This window comes from Haemaphysalis longicornis, unplaced genomic scaffold (assembly GCF_048455015.1).
Source record: "Haemaphysalis longicornis isolate Haplotype H1 unplaced genomic scaffold, Haemaphysalis longicornis Haplotype H1 scaffold_10, whole genome shotgun sequence".
Classification (NCBI taxonomy): Eukaryota; Metazoa; Arthropoda; class Arachnida; order Ixodida; family Ixodidae; genus Haemaphysalis; species Haemaphysalis longicornis.
The window spans coordinates 10,468,925-10,488,477 of record NW_027526204.1 but is presented as its reverse complement, the minus strand read 5'-3'; the positions used below and the strand labels follow the sequence as shown (position 1 = coordinate 10,488,477).

General features: G+C 43.7%; 1 protein-coding gene across 2 annotated transcripts; it reads right to left on the bottom strand.

The window, feature by feature from the left end:
- Positions 1–8,351: 8,351 nt before the first annotated feature.
- On the bottom strand, positions 8,352–19,332 carry LOC144158168 (uncharacterized). Of its 2 annotated transcripts, none has more exons than XM_077688843.1 (6): positions 18,564–19,332; positions 16,744–16,849; positions 16,470–16,667; positions 15,904–15,970; positions 14,210–14,288; positions 8,352–8,746 (listed from the first exon to the last, which is right to left on the bottom strand). In XM_077688843.1, the coding sequence occupies exons 1-6, from the start codon at positions 18,603–18,605 to the stop codon at positions 8,534–8,536; spliced, it is 705 nt and encodes a 234-aa protein (XP_077544969.1). In that variant the 5' UTR covers positions 18,606–19,332; the 3' UTR covers positions 8,352–8,533. The 2 variants fall into 2 exon arrangements, with proteins under 2 accessions (XP_077544969.1, XP_077544970.1); XM_077688844.1 differs by having other exon boundaries at positions 16,744–16,813.
- Between the last annotated feature and the right edge of the window lie 221 nt (positions 19,333–19,553).

Below are 19,553 nucleotides of genomic sequence, written 5' to 3'. Positions count from 1 at the left end.
GGAGAAGGGGCCAGGAGAGAGAGGGAGGATGGAAGAATCTGCCCCACATGCGGAATCCCATCCCCTGCGCCGAATCGCCCCGCATGCATCCCGCAGATCCCCATTCGATAAAATGTTACAAGGCGCTAAGGTGTTTAAACCTCGATCATGAGCCGTTCTTTCCCCCTACTTGACCCCCAAAGGCAGAGAATGGGTTACGTCGCTCATTGCATACTCACCACCAGCAATGCAATGCAAACAGAATTAGGGAAATCGTTCTTCTCAATTCGCTGTGCACCTAGATCACTCATTTAAACACCGTTTATAATAAGGGGGGGAAGGGGGGGGGAGTGGCGGGGGCTGAATTCGTATTTGAACACTACCTATGCAGGTCAATTTATTAAAAGGCACATTGGCATGCCAGTTTATCTCCTTTCGGTGCTGTTAGCAATGAAATAGGTTAAAGAAAAAAAGAAAAAAATACATCAACACTCCAAGTCAAGCGAATCGTCAGACCACATTTTACACCAGCTTTATGCATTTACAGTGGCTGCAGAAGTCACCCTGATTTTGCTTAAGTGCGAATGCACTTCTTAAGCGAGCATGAAGCGTCCGCCGCCGTCCGCATAGCAACAGCTGCGGGTGCGCGCGCTCCTCGTCTTCCTTGGCAACGGGGGGAGATGGGCGCGCGCTGCCTGGCCGCTGACATGGCACATACCCACGTGGGGGATTGGCCAGGAATCTCCTCGTCTTCCTTGGCAACGGGGGGAGATGGGCGCGCGCTGCCTGGCCACTGACATGGCACATACCCACGTGGGGGATTGGCCAGGAATCGGGCGTGAGAAGGGCTAATGCACCCGCTTAAAGGAGTACTGACACGAAATTTCAAAGCTGAGATCCGCTCTAGCAATCAAGTACAACGACAACACAAATAGGTGTCTGTGAATAAATGCATCTTTCTTTCTTTGTAGTTGTGTGTGTGTGTGTGTGATCTCTCTTTCGCGAACATTACCGAACCGCGCAAATTCAACTCGTGCATTCGCACTTTCACACTCTTCCCCTCGGGGAAATGCGGGGAATTTTTTTTGTTCTAAAGGTATATTAAGGATGTAGGCTTCCCCTAAACTGGACAGCTAAGAATTATACAAAAACTGAATACCCACAAGAGACTTTGACAAAACAACTCGATTGCTGTCTTAAGGGCAAGCCTATGGCAAAGCTCTCCTCCCGAAGGCCAAGCGGTGCTGAATAATTTGAGGCTCTAAACAACTAGGAATCACGTCGACACAGCCAAGGCGCCACTTCCCACTGAACTTTATTTGTGAAACGCTCGGTTAAATACACTGTTTTAATTCCATGAAAACGTTACACCAACAGTGTGCTGCTCTGCGAAAAGCGTTGCTACGCCGCAAACAGAGAGCTTCACTTATTTTGTTTGAGGGTCTTGGTCAAAAGCCTCTGGTCTGGGAGGTCACGGTGTTGGTGAAGTTCCCTCTACTGCTCTTCTACCTCACAGCCGGAGCGACTAATACAAACACAAACTACCTTCACCAATCACGTGACGCGCCAATTAGCGCGAATTACGCAACGCTGACATTGTGAATCTCCGAAACTGACTCTGTACAGTTCAGGGGCACGGATGCCGCCAGCTCCCCTCAAGCTTTCTTTGTTCCTGTCTTTTTTATTTGTTCCTTCTTTTTCTTTATTTCTCATCTTATTTTCTCTGTTTTAAGGGCCCTTCCCCAGTCAGCAGGACGGAATGCAATTGTTCCGAAGACTGGATTGTCCAAAAGAAGCTGTCGCGACGTATATACCAGGGCTCGGTTTTCGATCGTTGAGATGTTTTCCTCCAACGCCGTCGCTTCAAAACACGGGTAAAAATTTACTGCCCTGCGGGACGCGAAAGTAGGGACGACGCCCGACGTTGTTAGCGTGGTGTCTTCCCGTGACTGCGCTTCTTGCGAGGTACACTGAAACAGTGAGACCGCCTGTTGCGGTCGCAAGTTTTTGGAGGTTTCACAGGACCAGTGACATTGTTCCACTTCAAGGGTGCCTTCATCCCGTGGTGATTAGGAGGCGCTACAACCCAACCCATCCAGCCATGCGCGCCGTGGTTGGCCCTTTCTCTCTCGTGGTTCTGCTTTGGTGTATCAGACTGAAATTGAGATTCAGCTTTGTTGGCTTTTGCTGTACATTTGTTTGCTACTGGTGCGGCTAAGCATTCATTCTCGTTGGATTCTGTACCAGATTCCAAGAACAAACACAGACGTAAAAATATTAGTGAAGCTTCAGTATGGCACTGGTTTTTGAGAAACTCCTCCGCCTAAAATACTCTCACATGCGACGTGAAAACCGGAAAATGCCAAAGCGAATAACAAGAGGTGTATACTAATCTTAAGGGATATATTTCAGCATTTGTGATCTACTGTCTCAGCTTCTTTGTAATTTATATCCCTGTTTTTATGTTGAAACTACGTGTGGACGGGAAGAAAAGTTTAGGGAACGTGATTGTTTACGCAGACATCTTATTTTAAAGAAGAAAAAAGTGCGTGGGGCAAAACAAAAACTGGGAGAAAGTAGGACAGGACTTATGGAGTCCGTAAGGAAGGCCCTCGCAACGCGGCTGACATGATTAAGGCAGAAATATTCACGACTACCGCGACCAAAAAAATAATAAAGATAATGATGATGATTATTATAATCACAATCATATCAGGGATAGCCTAAAATTACAAGCACCGGCTTCGGTAGCCGCGGTTCCGCAATTCCTTGGTAAGAGGAGCCGAAACGGCATGGAAAGCTGCCTCGACACACCTCTCGCGGTGTGACGAGAACAGGCATCTTCGAATCCAGAGCGGAAGTTGCCCCAGGCGATCTTTAGTCCTCGTGTAGAACCGCGCCGAGGGAAATCAACGCTTGCAGCGCTAAGGATGGAGAGCAAACATTGCCGTGGTTGACGAATGGAGAAAGTCAACGTACGCAAAACGAAAGTGATTCGATCGGTAACCACTAAACGAGAGAGAATCTCAGGCGGAGAACACCGACAGCAGACGAACAACAAAGAGCAAGCTTGAAGCACAAGTCGATCGTTTTAATGGACCTGCATTTCGTGGACATGTCTTGTGACTGCAAACAGGACGTCTTCCATGGCGCCTAGAATCACCAGCGCGGTAATGCAACGGCATGAACAGAAGGTGTGGATGACCTAACAAAACAACGATACCAATAACTACAGCTAGGTCTGCGACATATTCGAAACAGCCAAACATCTCCCCTTTCAATTATCTCCACTCAATACTTTGGCCCTTCGCATGCAGTAGAAGCTTCATGAAGAAAGAAGGAAAATCGCGGGTATTTTTCCCGCATAGCTCGAAATGAGACAGATTTCGATCTTAAAAAAAACTATGAAGGTTTTTTTTTATCTTAGTGGCCGCAACGATAACTAATTTCAAATAATGTCCACCGACAGCCAATTTGAAGGCTATTAGAAATGTTAGTTTATAGAAAGCAGTCTTGAGGAACGGATATCGCGAAGTTTGTGGTTTAACGTAAATGGAATACAAAATGCATGAATATCCGTTTTCTGACATTTTGCATTACTCTGAAAGCGCAGATACACTCTGCGTGAACCGTTGAACATTCTGTTATTATAAACGTACCGGGAGATATCAAGAAACAGCACTTTATACTAAACCTGAGAATATCTTGAGACGCAGCAAAACTTTTCGCATACATTCACCTGAACATTTTGAGCGGAATCAAACTTGGAGAAAGATAGTGCTGTGTAAAAGGCGTAATTTTTCGACATTTTTCTTTCATCGAAATAACAACCTGCCCACAACATAAATTGAAAGTAGGCTTGAGGCAAGGAATTAAGATAACATGTGCCACGACTTCAATGCCTTCGGTTAGGTGGAAGATTTGCCCTTACATTATATTACACCAGAGCTCGTGCGCTAATCGCCATCGTACCTGCTACTAACGAGTGCACTTATTTGGGCTCTACGGAACAAGGTGGCAACAAAATGCCCCGCAGGTAAAAAATATCACAGTGGATGCGTAGGGAATTGTCGCACCTGTCTTCGTGCTTATACTTACACCAGCTGCGAGGCTACCGGTCCCTTTCTTGACGCTCTGGACAGAGGTGCCGTTGCTGAGGGTTCTTGCGCCTGTTCGTCGGAGATTGACAATTAACTCGGGAAGCATTTCTGCGGTGGCCGCTTGTACATCATCTTGCATTGTGGACGCTACATCATCTTACAGTGAGGAAGCTGTTGTGGTCCCGGCGGTGACACGGGTGTCTGGCACGTACTACTCGTGCGACGAAAAGGTCTCGTCGTAGTTTATGCGCCTGGTTTCGCACAGATTGAAACCAACTCTTTTGCTTCCTGTAAATCATGATTTCCCATCTTGCCTTCCTTCCTTCAATAAGGTTCGCCACCACCGTCTTATTTACAGCTGCCTTCGATGTGCCTACATTCATGTCAGGTGGATTCATCACCTGTCTTGGGCACATGTCGCTAGCAGCAACGGCTCCAATTCTGGCTCGGTTGCCGCTCGTTGACAAAGGTTTGCCGGACCAATCGCGTTTTCCCGTGCACTCGTCTGGATAGTTCTTGATGTCAGGGAGGCAGGAATTTATCGTCGCTGTTCGGGCTATCCTCCCACACCTGTTCGTTAGAAAATGACACGCAGGTCACTGGTTGCGTGAGAACCAAGGTGAGCGTTCATGATTCCTTTCCGGGTTTCGGCTCACCTACATCAGGTTCATTCAAGAAAAGAAGTGTATGTATAATATAATAAACGCAAAACATGGGCGCTGGCCCGATCGTTGTTTACCATCCTGTTCTACTCATATCTGAAATCACTTTTTGTTCTCGCGGTAATAAAGTTCCAACAAAAAGAACCCATGGAACTTAATTAAACCAAACGCACAATTTCCCTGAACGCGTTTATTTACAACAAGTAAGTCAAAAAGCCAGATAAGGCCGTTAAGGACTATTTCTCTAAACTTGAAGTATTTAGCTAAACTGAGAAAGGGTGAGACAACCACACCAAAAGCTACCGCAAAGCTTCGATAAATTTAATACCCACGATGCCCTTTAGCACATAAGCGCCATTTGCACTCACGTCAAAATGGGACAGTTCTCAGAGCCGACTTAGTAACAGCGCACGTCGTGAAAAACAAAGATGAAATACGCTCTAGTGGCGTTTATGCCAAACTAGTCAGTATAGAACATTTTGTTGTGCACACAAAATAACTGCTTTATGAAGAGTGTGTTGCGGTGTTGCAGTATTTAACGGTAGTTTTGTTGGCCTTAACTATGTTTTGAATTCACCGTGCAAAAAGGCTCATCTACTTGCTTCGCTTCAAAAGGTTTTGAACCGCAGAAAACCCAAAAGTGGCTTGGGGATGGTCAATTTGTTGTAGCATTGAGATTTCTTTACTTGTTTTACTAATTTGTGTCGTGTATTATTTTATTGCTTTTAGTTTCCGGTGACGTAAAATGCTGCTTACCAGATGTAGAATATCTATGACGTATCTTTTTGTATCTTGATAGTTTTGGTTTTTCCGCGTTCTTCAACGGCCATCACAGCGACCATGCACCAGCTTCCCGCTGGTAGGACAATATACTTTCACACGGACTTCTTGTGCATAAAAAAGGCGCTTTGTTCACAAGCGAGAACAAAGCAGATACAAGGCGCAGGAACACTGGTCGTGTTGGGGATTTTCTTGCAGTTCTTTGTAGGGCCCAGAAGCTGAGGTTTACAGCACCACTCGGGTTTAGTGACCGAGGATCTACATTTTTTTATTAAAACAGTGGTTATACACAAACTTCAGCAAGAATATCTTTTATAGTTCTATTTTTATGCTACAAGCAAGTAGAACTACATCAGCAAACCTTTCTTCAAAAGGAGCAAATCAGAGTTATGCGGATGTCTAGTCGTAAAACTGGCACGCTGCGCTGCTATATATCTAGAACAAGTTCTAGATATCCGATTTTGATAACTGCATAAATAAATAATATATCTGGCTTATAAAAATGCCCTTGATATTTGTACGGAGAAAATGAAATTTGCTTGCAGCAAACATTAATTCCGAAAAGCGATTGCCGACCCCATCAGTGGCGACTGTAGATGACGATGTTAAGGACCTTGGTCCGGCTGTGTTTCGTATTTGCTTTATAAAACTACGCGCCTCTTCTTCCTATTTCCTAATTTTTTTCTCCATAACCAATCTACCAGGTTATCCCATCGCCAAATTGGGTTATTTTATTCGGTTGTTATATTATTCTATTCTGTTGGGTTAATCTACGGCATTATCCTAGAAATTGCACTGAACTGGCCATTAACCCTTCTATCGAAATCATGTTCGTCGGCTGCAAAAACTCATAAGCACCAGTTATCATTGGAATATGCTACAGCCCTTCCAACGCTGGCGCTTCATTTGCGTCAAACTTCCACGATGTACTTTATCTCTTACATACCTTTTAATTTATTGTTCCCGTTATTTTAGTAGGTCACTTCAACTCTACTGAAAAAACCTGGTCCAACATCATGTTGAGACTGTCGAAAAACAATGCTCACAGTTAATTTGTTAACACGTGCTTAAATTTTGGTTGGTGTCAACTTGTTTTCTTTCCAACAATAGTTACAGAGCGCTCCGCAAACATCCCTGACGTTACATCCCGCAAGCCTTGCTTCTTTATTATCCCTCTTCGAGATCAGAGACTACGCTGTTCTGTCTGCCACATTTTCAAATCAACTACTACCCACTAAACGTTCCAAAAATACAATCGCACTTGATGAAAGGGGAAACTATGCTGATATTACAATAAAATATACATACTCAGTCATTGCTATCTAACCCGCTTTTTTCAACGCCGCCTTGAAACTAAGTGGTCCTTGTTCAAGAGTAAAAGTGATGAGCTCATCAATAAGTACACTCCCACTATCTCAGTTTCGTAGCGGCTGTCGTTACCTTGGTTCAATAGCTCCCTCAAGCGTCTGAAGAACAAAAAATGCGTTGATATGGCACGACAAACCACTCCAGCTGGGCTAGCGCTTTGGCACTAAGATAACACTAACTTGGTAACTTGCATTGTTCTCTCCCACAAATTTCAGCAGTCACTTTTACGCCGTGTGGTGCCGGAGGACTGGACGCTCGGCAGGATCATTCCTGCCCCAAAGGAAAGTGCTTCGTCTTCACCTAATAATTGTCATCCGGTTTTCATCACAAGTGTGTGCTCTAAATTAATGTACATGTCATATATTCTCAAGTCGTACAATTTTTAACTCAACAATTTATTTCACAGTGATTAACATGGAATCCAAAAATGATGGTAATGTGGCACACAGCTTTCTCTGGTCATTGAGGACCTGAGTTCCAGCATCGGTAACATGCCTGTAGACGCCCTTTTCTTTGATTTAGTGAAGTGCTTAATTAAAATTTCTCATCAAAGGCTACTATTTAAGCTTTTCCGCCTCAATCTTACGCTCTGGTGTTTAATTGGATGTGTGGCAGTTCAAATAACGAGCCAACCATTCGTTTATGCTAAGAACCACTGTTCCTCTTTTTCCCCTTCATCTTCTGGCGTATCTCAGGCTAGCCGTCTTGCCCATCTGCTTTTTCTAACTGCGTCCCTAATAACAAATCTTCTAACATCCGCCTTCTCACTAATGACTCCGTAATTCATCGTCCCATCCACAATACTAACCTCATAATGTGATCTCTCTCTGATTCAATTATATTGAGAAAAATGGCTTATGTCATTTATTATTGAGAAAACAAGTGTCTTATCACTTCACACTACATCGGCTTACTCACCCGCTAAATACTTTATTTTTAATTCTGATATTACACCAGTTAATTCGCGTAAATACCTCGCACTACACACTAAGAAAAAAAGGAGTCCCTGTGACCCTCTTTGGGGGGTATTTACTCGCCACAGATTTGACTCTTCATCGACCCCTTTCGCAGAGTCACGCTACTCTTATTGAAAGGGGGTCACACGGACCCCGTCACAGTAGTCACAGTAGAATATGGGTGACTACCTCCTTAGAGTCAGCACTGACCTATCTAAAGAAAAAAGAGAGTCACGGGACTCCTGCCTGATGATCATTGCGACCCTGTAACAAGAGTTGTGAGGACGCCCCTTTTTAAAGAGTCCCGTGATGCTTATGGCGACAGAGTCGTGGAAGTGTATGGGTGACCTTCCCAGAGATGGTCAGTAATACTGGTGGTGGAATCATTGCAGTATACGTGCAAGTGCAATTTTAGCCTACATGCATGCAGCTTCATGAGCAGTTTCATACAAGTATAGCAAAGCAAACCAAAAGTATTTGAAAATTATTTTATTAAAGACGAAAGTGATACACATTTGAATGAAAAGCCAGCTTAGGGTATCACAACTGTTTTAAATTACAAAATAACCAGCAAATAGCCTAAAAATACAGATACACTAAGCATGTTTTACTGCTTGCTATGGCTTGTCACAACACAGGTTTGCTAGACTAACAGGCATGATATTAAATCACAAAAACAAGTTTTGTTTTAACCAGCTTTGCATACCTGCTGGTGCAAGGTTAAACTGGTGTGGAAATAAATTGCAATAATTTTTAAAGGCTTCTTTCCTTGTTGCTGTTTTTCTAAGGCAGACTTCTTACGCAAGTCCATGAAGTCAATCCAGAAATCTTCACAGGCCGTGCACAAGCGTTGCAAGGTGTCCTCGGGTCCTGGCGTCTCGGACCAGGCCTTGTCTCGGACCTGCCAGAAATATCAATGAAAAGAAATTGAACGATAAGACAAAAGCAAAATGAAATTGTAGCCAGCACAGTAAAATCATCAACAACAGGCTAACTGCCCAGTGCCTGACAAAAAAGAGGGCGAGGAGCACACCTCTTGCCATTACATTTCCTTGCTTCACAATTTGGCTTTTGTTATGAAATGTTTTGTATGAGGGAACATATGTATAATGTATGAAGTTACATATGGACACCCCAGAAATGCAAAAGCTTCAAAAATTATTGCATCCATAAAGAGGATCTGAAAGCTCCAGGGAGGGAGACTAAGAATTTATGAGTGCAAAAGGCTGCTACTCCCCCCTTTTGATGGTATGAAAATATCTATGTAAAGCTTAAAGGCAGCACGAGTAACAAAGCAGTAAGTGAACTGAGACACCTGCTGCACAAAGGGCATGCTCCACACTGCAAAACACTGGAGGGGTACAAAGTCTAACTCAAACTGTTCAGTAAAAAGCATGAGGCAAGTTGGTACATAGTTCTTAAAAAGTCGAGTCCATAGCACATGACAAAGAAGATGATAGGACAAGCACTTGCTTGCAACTAAGTTTATTGAGTGCATCGTCTAAAATAACACCCTTTAATAGTGGGCCGCACAATGGTAACAAAGGAATCATAGCGAAGTGTCTAAATATTCAAGCTCATTGCAATACAGGTTCACTGTGCTCCTGTTTTTTATGTAATAAACATCTGAAAGCTCCCGAATCAGTGCTTTAGCTTCTTTGCAGAAGTCAAAACTTGGCCCTAGAAAGGCTTGTACTTGCATGATTCGCAATGAGTGGGTACATGCAAAAAGCCAAGTGACAAATTGGATACATCGACTTTCCAGATGGGAACGACACATCATAGATCCCCCCCCATTCCCTGGGCAAAAACCGCTGGGTGTGCTGCTTGTTGCGCTTTTCTTTTGCTTTTAGGCTTGATAGCAATTTGCCTGAACCTTCTATCTACGCTTCACTGATTAACTTTAACGCTTTTTTTAAATTATTCAATACGCTGACTATATTTTCTACTCTGCATGCAATGTCTGCACCCCGTTTAGTTTTTTTCCTTCAACAGTTTTTAGCTTAAGTGAAAGCATGAAGCACTAAATAATGCTTACAGTTGTAGTTATCGAGATCACACCTATTACTGATGGAAAAGAAACCTAAGTTGTCAGTACAAAGGGCACCACTGCCTTGTTACGTGCCTCGGTTTCTTCATGTTTTTAGTGGCCACAAGAAAAAATTTTAAACCACTTGTCTATTTGAATTATTGTCAACGCGTTTAGTTTCCGTACCCTGATTTTTTAACTTCTCATTTAATTAAATTTGGCACAAAACTTGTTCCAAAGTTTCTAATTCCCTGGATGGGCTTTTCTGCACGAGTTGTGAGCGATGCAGTAAAGCTGACACTACAGCCTTGATGGGACATGCCACAATAATTAGTTTCCCTATCCCAATTTATTGACTTTGGATGTCCAACTTTTTGTTCTCGAACTTCTCATGCACTAGAGGGGCTTCTCTGCACAAATTCAGAGTGATGCAGTAAAGCTTACACCAGCGTTGATTTCAACTCTTTTGTTACCGCAGAAAATTGACCAGTTTTTAGGGCTCTAAGAAAACATTTCTTTTTGCTAAATGTGTTGGTTAGGCACATAGTGCAGTGGCAAAAATGCGGATGATTCAACGCCCTTGCTAGCACCAGTTGTGTTGTGTAATGTTTGCATAAATAATGATCGCAAAAAAAACCCAAATCAAACTTTTGTCACCGTAAAGAAAAATGAAAAAAAAAAGAAGTTGTGTATAACAAACCACCCATAGTGGAAAAAATTTAGAATACGCATTTTGAAGGTTTACATTAAAAAATCCTGTCCAAGAAAAAAATCACTAGTGCAAATTAATTTGTCCCCGTGGTGCCCACGTGGTGCTTGCACGCATGGTGCCCGCGTCTCGTGGTGAAGCCGAACATTCATTCCAAAATACACAATTTTGGATGGTTCTCTAAAATGGTTTGATATTATTAGGGGCCCAACTTAGTCCCCATGTGATGTAAAAACATCTTATTAAGGACTACGACTACAGCAAGCACCAGATTCACGGCAAGCAAGATATGCCAAAAAATCCGCTTGGAATTTAAAACCAATCTCAGTGGTGCATTTTTGTTGACATTCTGATGATCAATTATCTACCAGAACATCCACTTGCGGTTTATTGTCATCTTCTGACTCGCTATGGTAGCCCTGGTTGCAGGAATAACTTGCGATGCACTAGAATTGTGCCCAGCAAGCTTTCGCACGGCGAAAAGAGTGCTGCCTAACATTTTCAAAAAGGCACCATATCAAACCTTTTGGAGACTGCCAGAATAGACAGTTGCAGTAAGAAGCAACACTAGACCTCCAAAAATAGCCTCATACTAACAAAACTGGTCAGTGAACAGCTGGCAGTGTTCAAGGCTGATTGGAAATCTCTACTTGTCTGAACTGATATCCGATGACTTGGTGTTATTTTTTGAGTTTCAGCTGGAGCTGTTATCCCAAAAGTAGGGCATGAGTGAAGCGATATCACAAAAGGCGTTCTTTTTTCGAGGAATACTAGAAGGCGACGGGGGTGCTATGGCAAATCGGCTTGAAGTTGGGTAACTGTGTAGTAGCACGAAATATTAGGTTTGCAACACACAAACAGAATGAAAACTGCTGGAAAGTGGCTGAAAATGCCAGGTCCACTTGATACACATGCGGGGAACCTTCAGAAATAAGCTTTCACAAAATAAAACGACCCTTTCTTTCAACCAAAGCTCAGTAGTGGAAAGCTGTTGTCATTTCCAGGTAATTATCATCTGTCACTGCCATCGGATTGCAAAACTGGCAAAATGATTTGGTATCTTGCTGGAAGACTTTTGATCAAGAAAATTCCATAGTAATGCAGCATGACCACGAGTCGCATGCTTTTTTATCAAGCGCAGCAGCAACGCTCCCTTCTGAGAAAACATACACACCTCACCTTGCAAAAAACTGCCACATAAAATCGGCAATATAAAGCACCGATCACCGATGATCAATGCTGTATATTCCTGATATCCATGTTGTCATTTCTCTTGCAACTAACGCATCCCACTGGTTAGTCTAGGCACTGCAGTTTTAGAATCAGTTCTAATTTTCCTGCTCTGGCTACACTGAAATTTCTGACGGTGTTTTTGAGGGTTGAGCAGCATGTGTTGTTTCGATAGGTGCCATGGCTGCTGCGCTATACAAAAAAGGATGTCACTTGTGGTTACGCTGCATTAACATTAAATTTTTTGATCAAATGGCTCACAGAAGTCAAGTATCAAATGATGTCGTCAGCTCTGCAATCCGTCTGCGTTTAAAGGTGAGAACTACCAGAAAATGACACCAGGTATGCACTAGTGAGCTTTGGTTTACAGGACGGGTAGCTTTTTTTCAGTCAAAGTATTCGTGGATGTCTCCGCATGTCTGACAAGTGCACTTAGCATTTTCAGCCCTTTTCCTGTCATTTGTTTCATTTCTGCATTGCGCAATTTATATTTGGCACTACTAGACAGAGAACTTCAACCCGATTTGCCTTAACGCCTTCGTTGCCCACTACTTTTCCTAAAAAAAAGCATGCCGTTTGTGATTTCACTTCACCCATGCCTTACTTGTGCAATAAGAGTTCCAGTTGAAAGTCAATTGATAACCTCAAGTCATCGGACATCAGTTAAGGCAAAGAGAGAGAGCTTAAAATTGGCTTCAGTTTTGATTCTGTACGAGGATATTTTCGGAGGTCTAGAGTTGCTCCTCAGTACAACTACATATTCTGACAGAGTCTGCCACAAGTTTGGTATTGTTTGTTTTCTAAAATGTTAGGTGGAGGTGCAATGCAGGAGGCTCATAGAGCTGAACGCCTTTTTCATTTGTCACGCAACAGTTACTCGGGGATAGCTAGCTGGGCACTGTTCCAGTGCATCGCACCTCATTCCTGAAAGCAGGGTTAGAAAAGTGAGCCAGAAGATTATAACAACCAGCAAGTGAAAGCTTCAACAGGTGCATGATAGTAAACTGACAGTGACCGAGTTTTGTTTTCAGCCCCAAGCAGTTTTTGTCCTATCCCGAATTTTTACCTGACCATTAATGCGATGTCAACCATTGACAAGATGTTTCTACATCATGTGGGGACAAATTAGTGCCTCTAATAATGCCAAACCACCCGATTTTTTTCAGTAAACTATCCGAAATTGCATATTTTGAAACAGAGGTAGGGCTTCACTGCAGAACGAGGGCACCACACATGGTAACATGTTTTTCATATCTGACAAATTGTACTGGGCAGCTAAACTTTTTTCCAAGATGTGTTTTTTATGTTTGGCAAAAATTATACTCCAAACTTTTTAAACTATTTGCGAACTGATATACACAACTTATCCATATTTGCAACGTTTGGCCAAAAACCGATTTTGTTAATTTGCGAATCTGCTCTTGTTGGAAAGGGCATCGAATAATCTGCATTTTGAGCTGATGCAGAATGTGCCTAATCAATATGTTTACACAAAAATGTTTTGTTAGACCCCAAAAATTGGTAGACTTTCTGCGATAAAAAGAAAGTTACCGCCCTGTCTGCGTGCCATATTCCGAAGTCTATTCTTAGCAGATATCAGCGTCAACGCCAGAAGTAGTGTACTTAGCGAGCATCGCAATGCATACGGCAGCTTCTGGATTTTCGGGCCGTCTCGAGCGTTTTGATGTTCGGGACAGGTTTTAGTAGTAGGAAGCATCGCTTCGTTCACAGAAAAAGAATTACCTTCAAACTCTAGCTTTAATCAGCTGTCATGAGACAAATTCAACCAAGCTATTTTTCTTGGAAAACTGTTACTAAAGACAACTGTTTTTCTAGTGGCTCATTTTATTCATGACTACGTTGGCTGAAGTTGTTGAAATTGCAACTGTGTGAGAGCTTTTTACGAGTTGAATATGGGAGCGTTAACCTAATTGCTTGTAGTATTAGCATGACTAGGCCGATCTGGAAGACCATTTCGTGAGAAACGAGCGTTATCACTGCCAAAATAGCTTAAAAATACAAAACCCACCCACACATCAAGATATTCATTGATGCCAGGGTCCGTAGGGGAAATTTAGGAGGTGTGTCACGGTGTCACAGTGGTGGCGTGGTTATCAAACCAGGTAGTTGTTTTGAAGGTTGGTAGCTAGTAGCTCAAAATATGCCTTTTTTGTCTGCTTCTTCGGGGTTTTTTTTTCCGAAGATTATTCGGAGCGAGATTATAGAGAAATCGATAGATGATTTTTGAAGACTGGGAACGATTCCAAGAAATTTAGGCAATTTCGCTGACACAACCGTTTTTCTAAAAATTCTAAAACCACACAAAGAAGCAACACTCAGTTTTTCCAAAGCTCCTGCGAAGTGATTTCATTATAAGTAATTACTGCTGTACTTACCAGTGCTTCTCTGAAGGCTTCGACACCACTTTCATTCAGCAAAACAGGCCGCAGGACAGTGTATCCACCCCTCTTGCATCTAATGATAAAAAAAATACATATCACTGTGACATGGAAATTAATAAGATGTGGGGGACCAACAAAAGAGTATAGAGGAGGCCATAAGGAAAAATATCCACAGGGCTCCAGCTTAACAAATGCAATGTGGTAATTGCTACGTTCCTCATATTTTCACGGTGTATTAACAATTTCTTTATTATCAGGGTCTCTACTTCCGCACTACTTTCATTTAGCAGTATTAGAAGTGGAACTGGATTACAAGTTTGTGAAAAACGCGGAATTACTGTAAACACACAGATGACGTCAGCACTGTTTCTGCAGCAAGCAAGCAATAACACATGCAGTAAAGGGTCCATAAAGACTGAATACAGCTTTGTTTAGTTTGAAAGAACTAGCTTTTCAGTACTCACTCGGCTCCCTTCCAAGCCGGAAATACATTAGTCAGAAATACGCAAGCAACACAGAATATTCTCACTGAGGCTTTGGCATGAGAGACGCAATATGGGCTAGCACTAAAAAATGTCGACAGACAAGAGTCTTCTGCCGGCCCTGCTACATTAGAGTGGCGTTTCTCCACCACGTCCTCTTAGGTGTTTTCCTAGCATTTTCTGGGCATGTGTTCGCTTCTAAACTTCACTTCACATCAGACTACTGCCCTGGTCAATGAAGGGAGGAAAACTGCTTCTTCCTGTGTTGTGGTCCACAAAAATGATTAAACATATCAGATGTGCAATATACATAGCAAAAGTTGCCGCAAGTGAAGACAGAAGCCGCACCGCACATAGTGAACTCCGTCTGGAACAACTTGTATCTAGCCTGATAATTTTACTTAGATTTTGTTTCGACGGTAGGCCATATTTGGCCCCTCGCACCAATTTGAGCCCTCTGGGAAGGGGAAGGCGTTGTTGCACTGTTCCCTTCAAGTTTCCGTTCTTCTATTGCTCCCTTTGTCAATTTCTGCTCTTAAGGCTGACCAGCCCTCCTTTTCTTATGTCCCCCATTTTACCCTCTCCCAGTCTCCTTTGCCTTTGTGCTATCGAGAATAACTGGTTTGCATGTTTTCATTTATGTTGGTTACATTGCTCGCAAAACCGGAGGGTGGAAAAAAAACTTTTCCGAACTAGTGTTTGCCGTGCTCGGCATTATTTTAGTGTAACATTGCCTTGAGGAAGCTTTGTCCACTGATCAAATCTGTCTGAATATTCAAATCCTCGTTAGGGTTTCTACAGCTGTTGTATGAAGGTTTCGACGTATTCATAGTATTTCACGATTCCTTCACCTGCTTTTCTCAACGGAATTGGCGGTGGCCAATTTTTGGGCCAGAACGTTTCGCGTGGAATGACCCATTAGTATTATGAAGCTTTGGTTTTTTTATGTGAAGCCTTTGGTGCGTAAACGAAAAGCACAAAACTGACACAACCTCTCTGGGAATAAAAAAGAAGTGACACCAAGGTTCAATTTTTAGCAATTTTCACAGCATTTTAACATCCAAAGATGCCTTTGTGCAATAACAGCAGCCAACCGTTATTTGGAATTAATTTGAAATCAACAATATTTATGCGATCTCTAGAAGAGCAAATGGTGGTTATGAGCTGAACTGAAAGAACTAAGATAGAGACAAGTGTAATACAAACCTCCAAAAAGGCAAAGACCCCGTGAGCATGGACATCCACAGGACTTGAGGATTAAGAGCAGCCATACCTGATAGAGCCAAAGGTCAAGGCAAAAAGTAAGGGCAGGAGCAGTTGCAACAAATGACAATTTTACACAGACGTCAACCGCACAAGCAATTCGAAGTCTCAAGGGCCAGTCCAAAGCAGGCACAAGCAAATTTTATATCCCCTGAAACCTACTACAAACCCGCATAACCTCACACAGCCATGTCGATGAAAATCTGCAGCCCTGCAAGATTTTACCTGCTGTTATGACATGTTTCAAATGCTGGGTCTTTCCATGCCAAACAGCCAAGTGTATGGTGCTTGACACTCTAACCTTTCGGGAAAAATTAATTGTTGATGTGAAGGTTCTCTTGGCCTTGCAGGAGTGTGACACGTTCACACGGAACTCGGGAGAAAGGAAACAGAATGAGTTACAATGGCGAACGGTGAAAGGGAAACTTAGCACCAAACAAGGACACAAGGGTCAATGTGCAGCCCCCGAAATCCAGTACAAGCGAAGAGAAAAACGGAAATGCTCTCACCAACACGAGAAGCACCATTCAGCGATGTGTGCCGCGGGTCATCGTCGGTCCAGGTTGCAGCAGAGCATTGGCCCCCGAATGCATGTACTGCTCGGACAAAGCAGCACAGGCAGCACCCCGCCCTGCGTGGCAGGTGTGGTGATCCATCCTGGGCCGTGGCCACCAACCGCGGCCAGGTGTAGAACCGAGCCCGGTTGTCTGCAAGCCAACTCGCTCGTCTGGAACCTCTGGTACACAGAATCCGCAGGCCCATCTCCAGTCCTGGTTAGCTCACCAGCTTCAGAGTCCTCTGGTTCCGCGATCGGCCTCCACCCGAACCTTGTTCCTTGCTTGAGCACCTCCTCCTTAATTAATGTAGACAAGCTGATGTGTTTATGCCTCTGTAATACAGTACATACGAAATATAACGAGAGGGAAGATGAAGACTTGGTTGCTGGCTAGTTGATTTATGGCGCACAAAGACTGCGCAAAAGATGAGGGTGACAGGAAGAGCGCTGAAGCATGTCTACTTGTGCAACACTGGTCTGCACGCTGGAGTAATGCCCAAGTGACAACATGTCTGGCAGACAATAATGATGCAAACAGGCGACTCACTAAATACAGAAAGTACACTCTGAGTGTGTGATCAGGACATGTAATATTTTGCACAGCTTTATGTCGGGCTAGTTGGTGTAAGCTTTTGAAGGTAAGTTGCTCTTGTTACGATCCCAGAGACGGGCACAAGAAAAACGCACGCTTTCACGAGAAGATGGCGCCGTCTACTCGTGAAATTGTACGTAGTTTTCTTGTGTCCGTCTATGTGATCATAAAAAGCACAACCTACCTTCAAAAGAATATTTAGCATGCTCCAGGCTTCTTTCGATGCCTATATTAATTCATTTTGCATTGGGGCCTATTTTCTTTACCTGCAAATATCGCGCGAACGTGACAATACAAGCCAATATGCCATTAATAATGGCTTTTCCCCATAAAAAGGACACTAAACGGTCCCAACAAGTTTGCCTATGCGGGCAGACCAGTGTTAAAAAGACGCTGCACCAAAGGGTTCAAAACGATTTACACCCCCCACCCCCCATGTACTGTTTTTTTTTGTAGTTCGGTTTGTTATTTCACGAAACGTCAAAGAAGAAAACTACAGAATAAAAAGGGAACACTTGACACACTTTTGACTAGCCTGCCATTGCAAACTAGCGCCGTGTATTACAGAATTGTACCGCTCCGCCCAACAGTCAAATGGTTTTCTGCGACCGATAGTGCAAAAAGCAGCCGTTAGACAGCGAACACAACAGTAGTGCTAGAGACAAGCTTGACGTGGGCTAATGGACGAGGGCAAAAGGAGGGTGTGCTGAAGAATACGGACGGCATGAACAAGTTAGAACAGGCGCCTCGTAGGCGCTATAAAATACCCCTCCTCCCCACACACACACACCGAGACTTAATTCCCTGCGGGGCCACATGTCCGCCTTTCACCTCCAATTTCCACGTATATGAATTCTGTGCCCCTGTGAACTCTACGTGAACTCAAAGACGGGCTTCGTCATTAGCTCGTGAAGCTTGGCAACGTCAGGCGTTGTGGAACTGCCGTACTCGCTCGCTGGCGCGCGGCCCGAACTCTCTCTCCGTGTCCTGCATTTGCATACTATTTTATCCCCCTTGCACATTGCAATTTCTCATCTGTTGAACTACATTTCCTGCGTCCTCACCTCTTGCCAACTTTTTTTTTTCCCGACAACGCCGCCAGCACACGGTCAACGCGTACGCTGTAGGGGCGCGTTGGCGAGCGAGTGCGGCCACAGAACAGGGAGTACGGCAGTTCAACGACGCATATCGCGGCCCGCAGACCGCGAGCAGCCGCGAGGAAGGACGGTCGCGGCGGCGGCAGCCGGTCTCGCGAGCGCGATAGCTTCGAAGCGCACTTCACGGAATTAACAGTCTCAAATAGGGAGGAGGGGGCGAAGGAGAGATTTCACAATGCTTACGAGGCGCCAGGCAGCAAGCAAACAAGCACAGCATATGCAACTTTTTCGGCATGTGTCCGGAAAGTTAACCGAGACAACTATTTCACTTGGTATTATTAGCAGGGACAGTACTCACGTGAAAAAACACGATGACACAGCCTTTGTTCCGGCTTCGCATTCAACCGTAGCACGCCGTCGACTTGCCGAACTGAAGAACTCTAGTAGACGATTTCAGGCGGTGCGCAATGAATTCCGCACAGCAAATTTCATACCGGTGTCACGCCGTTTCCATCCCGCAGCGGTTTTGATACGCGAATTCGACAAAAATGCGTCAACTCGCCCCGCTGCCTTCGCCACCTTCGCGCCACTCACTGGCTTACTCCACTTGGCTCGCAGTGGATTCTATTGATTCGCGTTGTCTAAAATATTTGCATTTGTATTCTTGTTATTGAGTTTTAAAGCAAACGCTAGACAAAAGAAATCTGGTTCTGGCAGGAACTTTTTATATATGTACGTTTTACGTAATGTACACAAGTTTTTATAAAACGAACGCAAATCAGTCACGTGACTACTTGGCGGCTTTTTTAAACGCACTGAAAGAGGCGACGCTCGCACACAGGTTCAAATATATAATAATTGTGGGAAACATGCATTAATCATTCAAATAAAAAGATTGTCGCAATATGAAGTAGTTTTTATTGAATAAAAGCAACTACAAGTAAGGATTTGAATGGCTAACACTTGAATTCTGCTTTTTGGTCGGTCAGCTTGGTGTAAGTTTACGCGACATCTGAACACAGAGCTCTGTACTCGCGCAAGTACGATGCCTTACATCGACATGTACTTAATGTACAAAATTACTAGTGGCACATGAAGCATTGAACATACTGCTTAATTGGTAAAACGCGAATGAGAATAACATCTGCAGTAAAGTAGGCTTTGTTGCACGACAACGAAGCTTTGCAAGAAAGCAGGCACGCAACATCGTGCATCGTGCATAAAGAGGCTGAATTGTAGAGCGGCAGAATTGTGGCGCAAAAGCTAGTTACACACACACACACGCCACACGTCCTGATATTCTCCCGCCTATTTTGTAGGGTTCCTGAGAAGGCCATTTAGTTGCGTA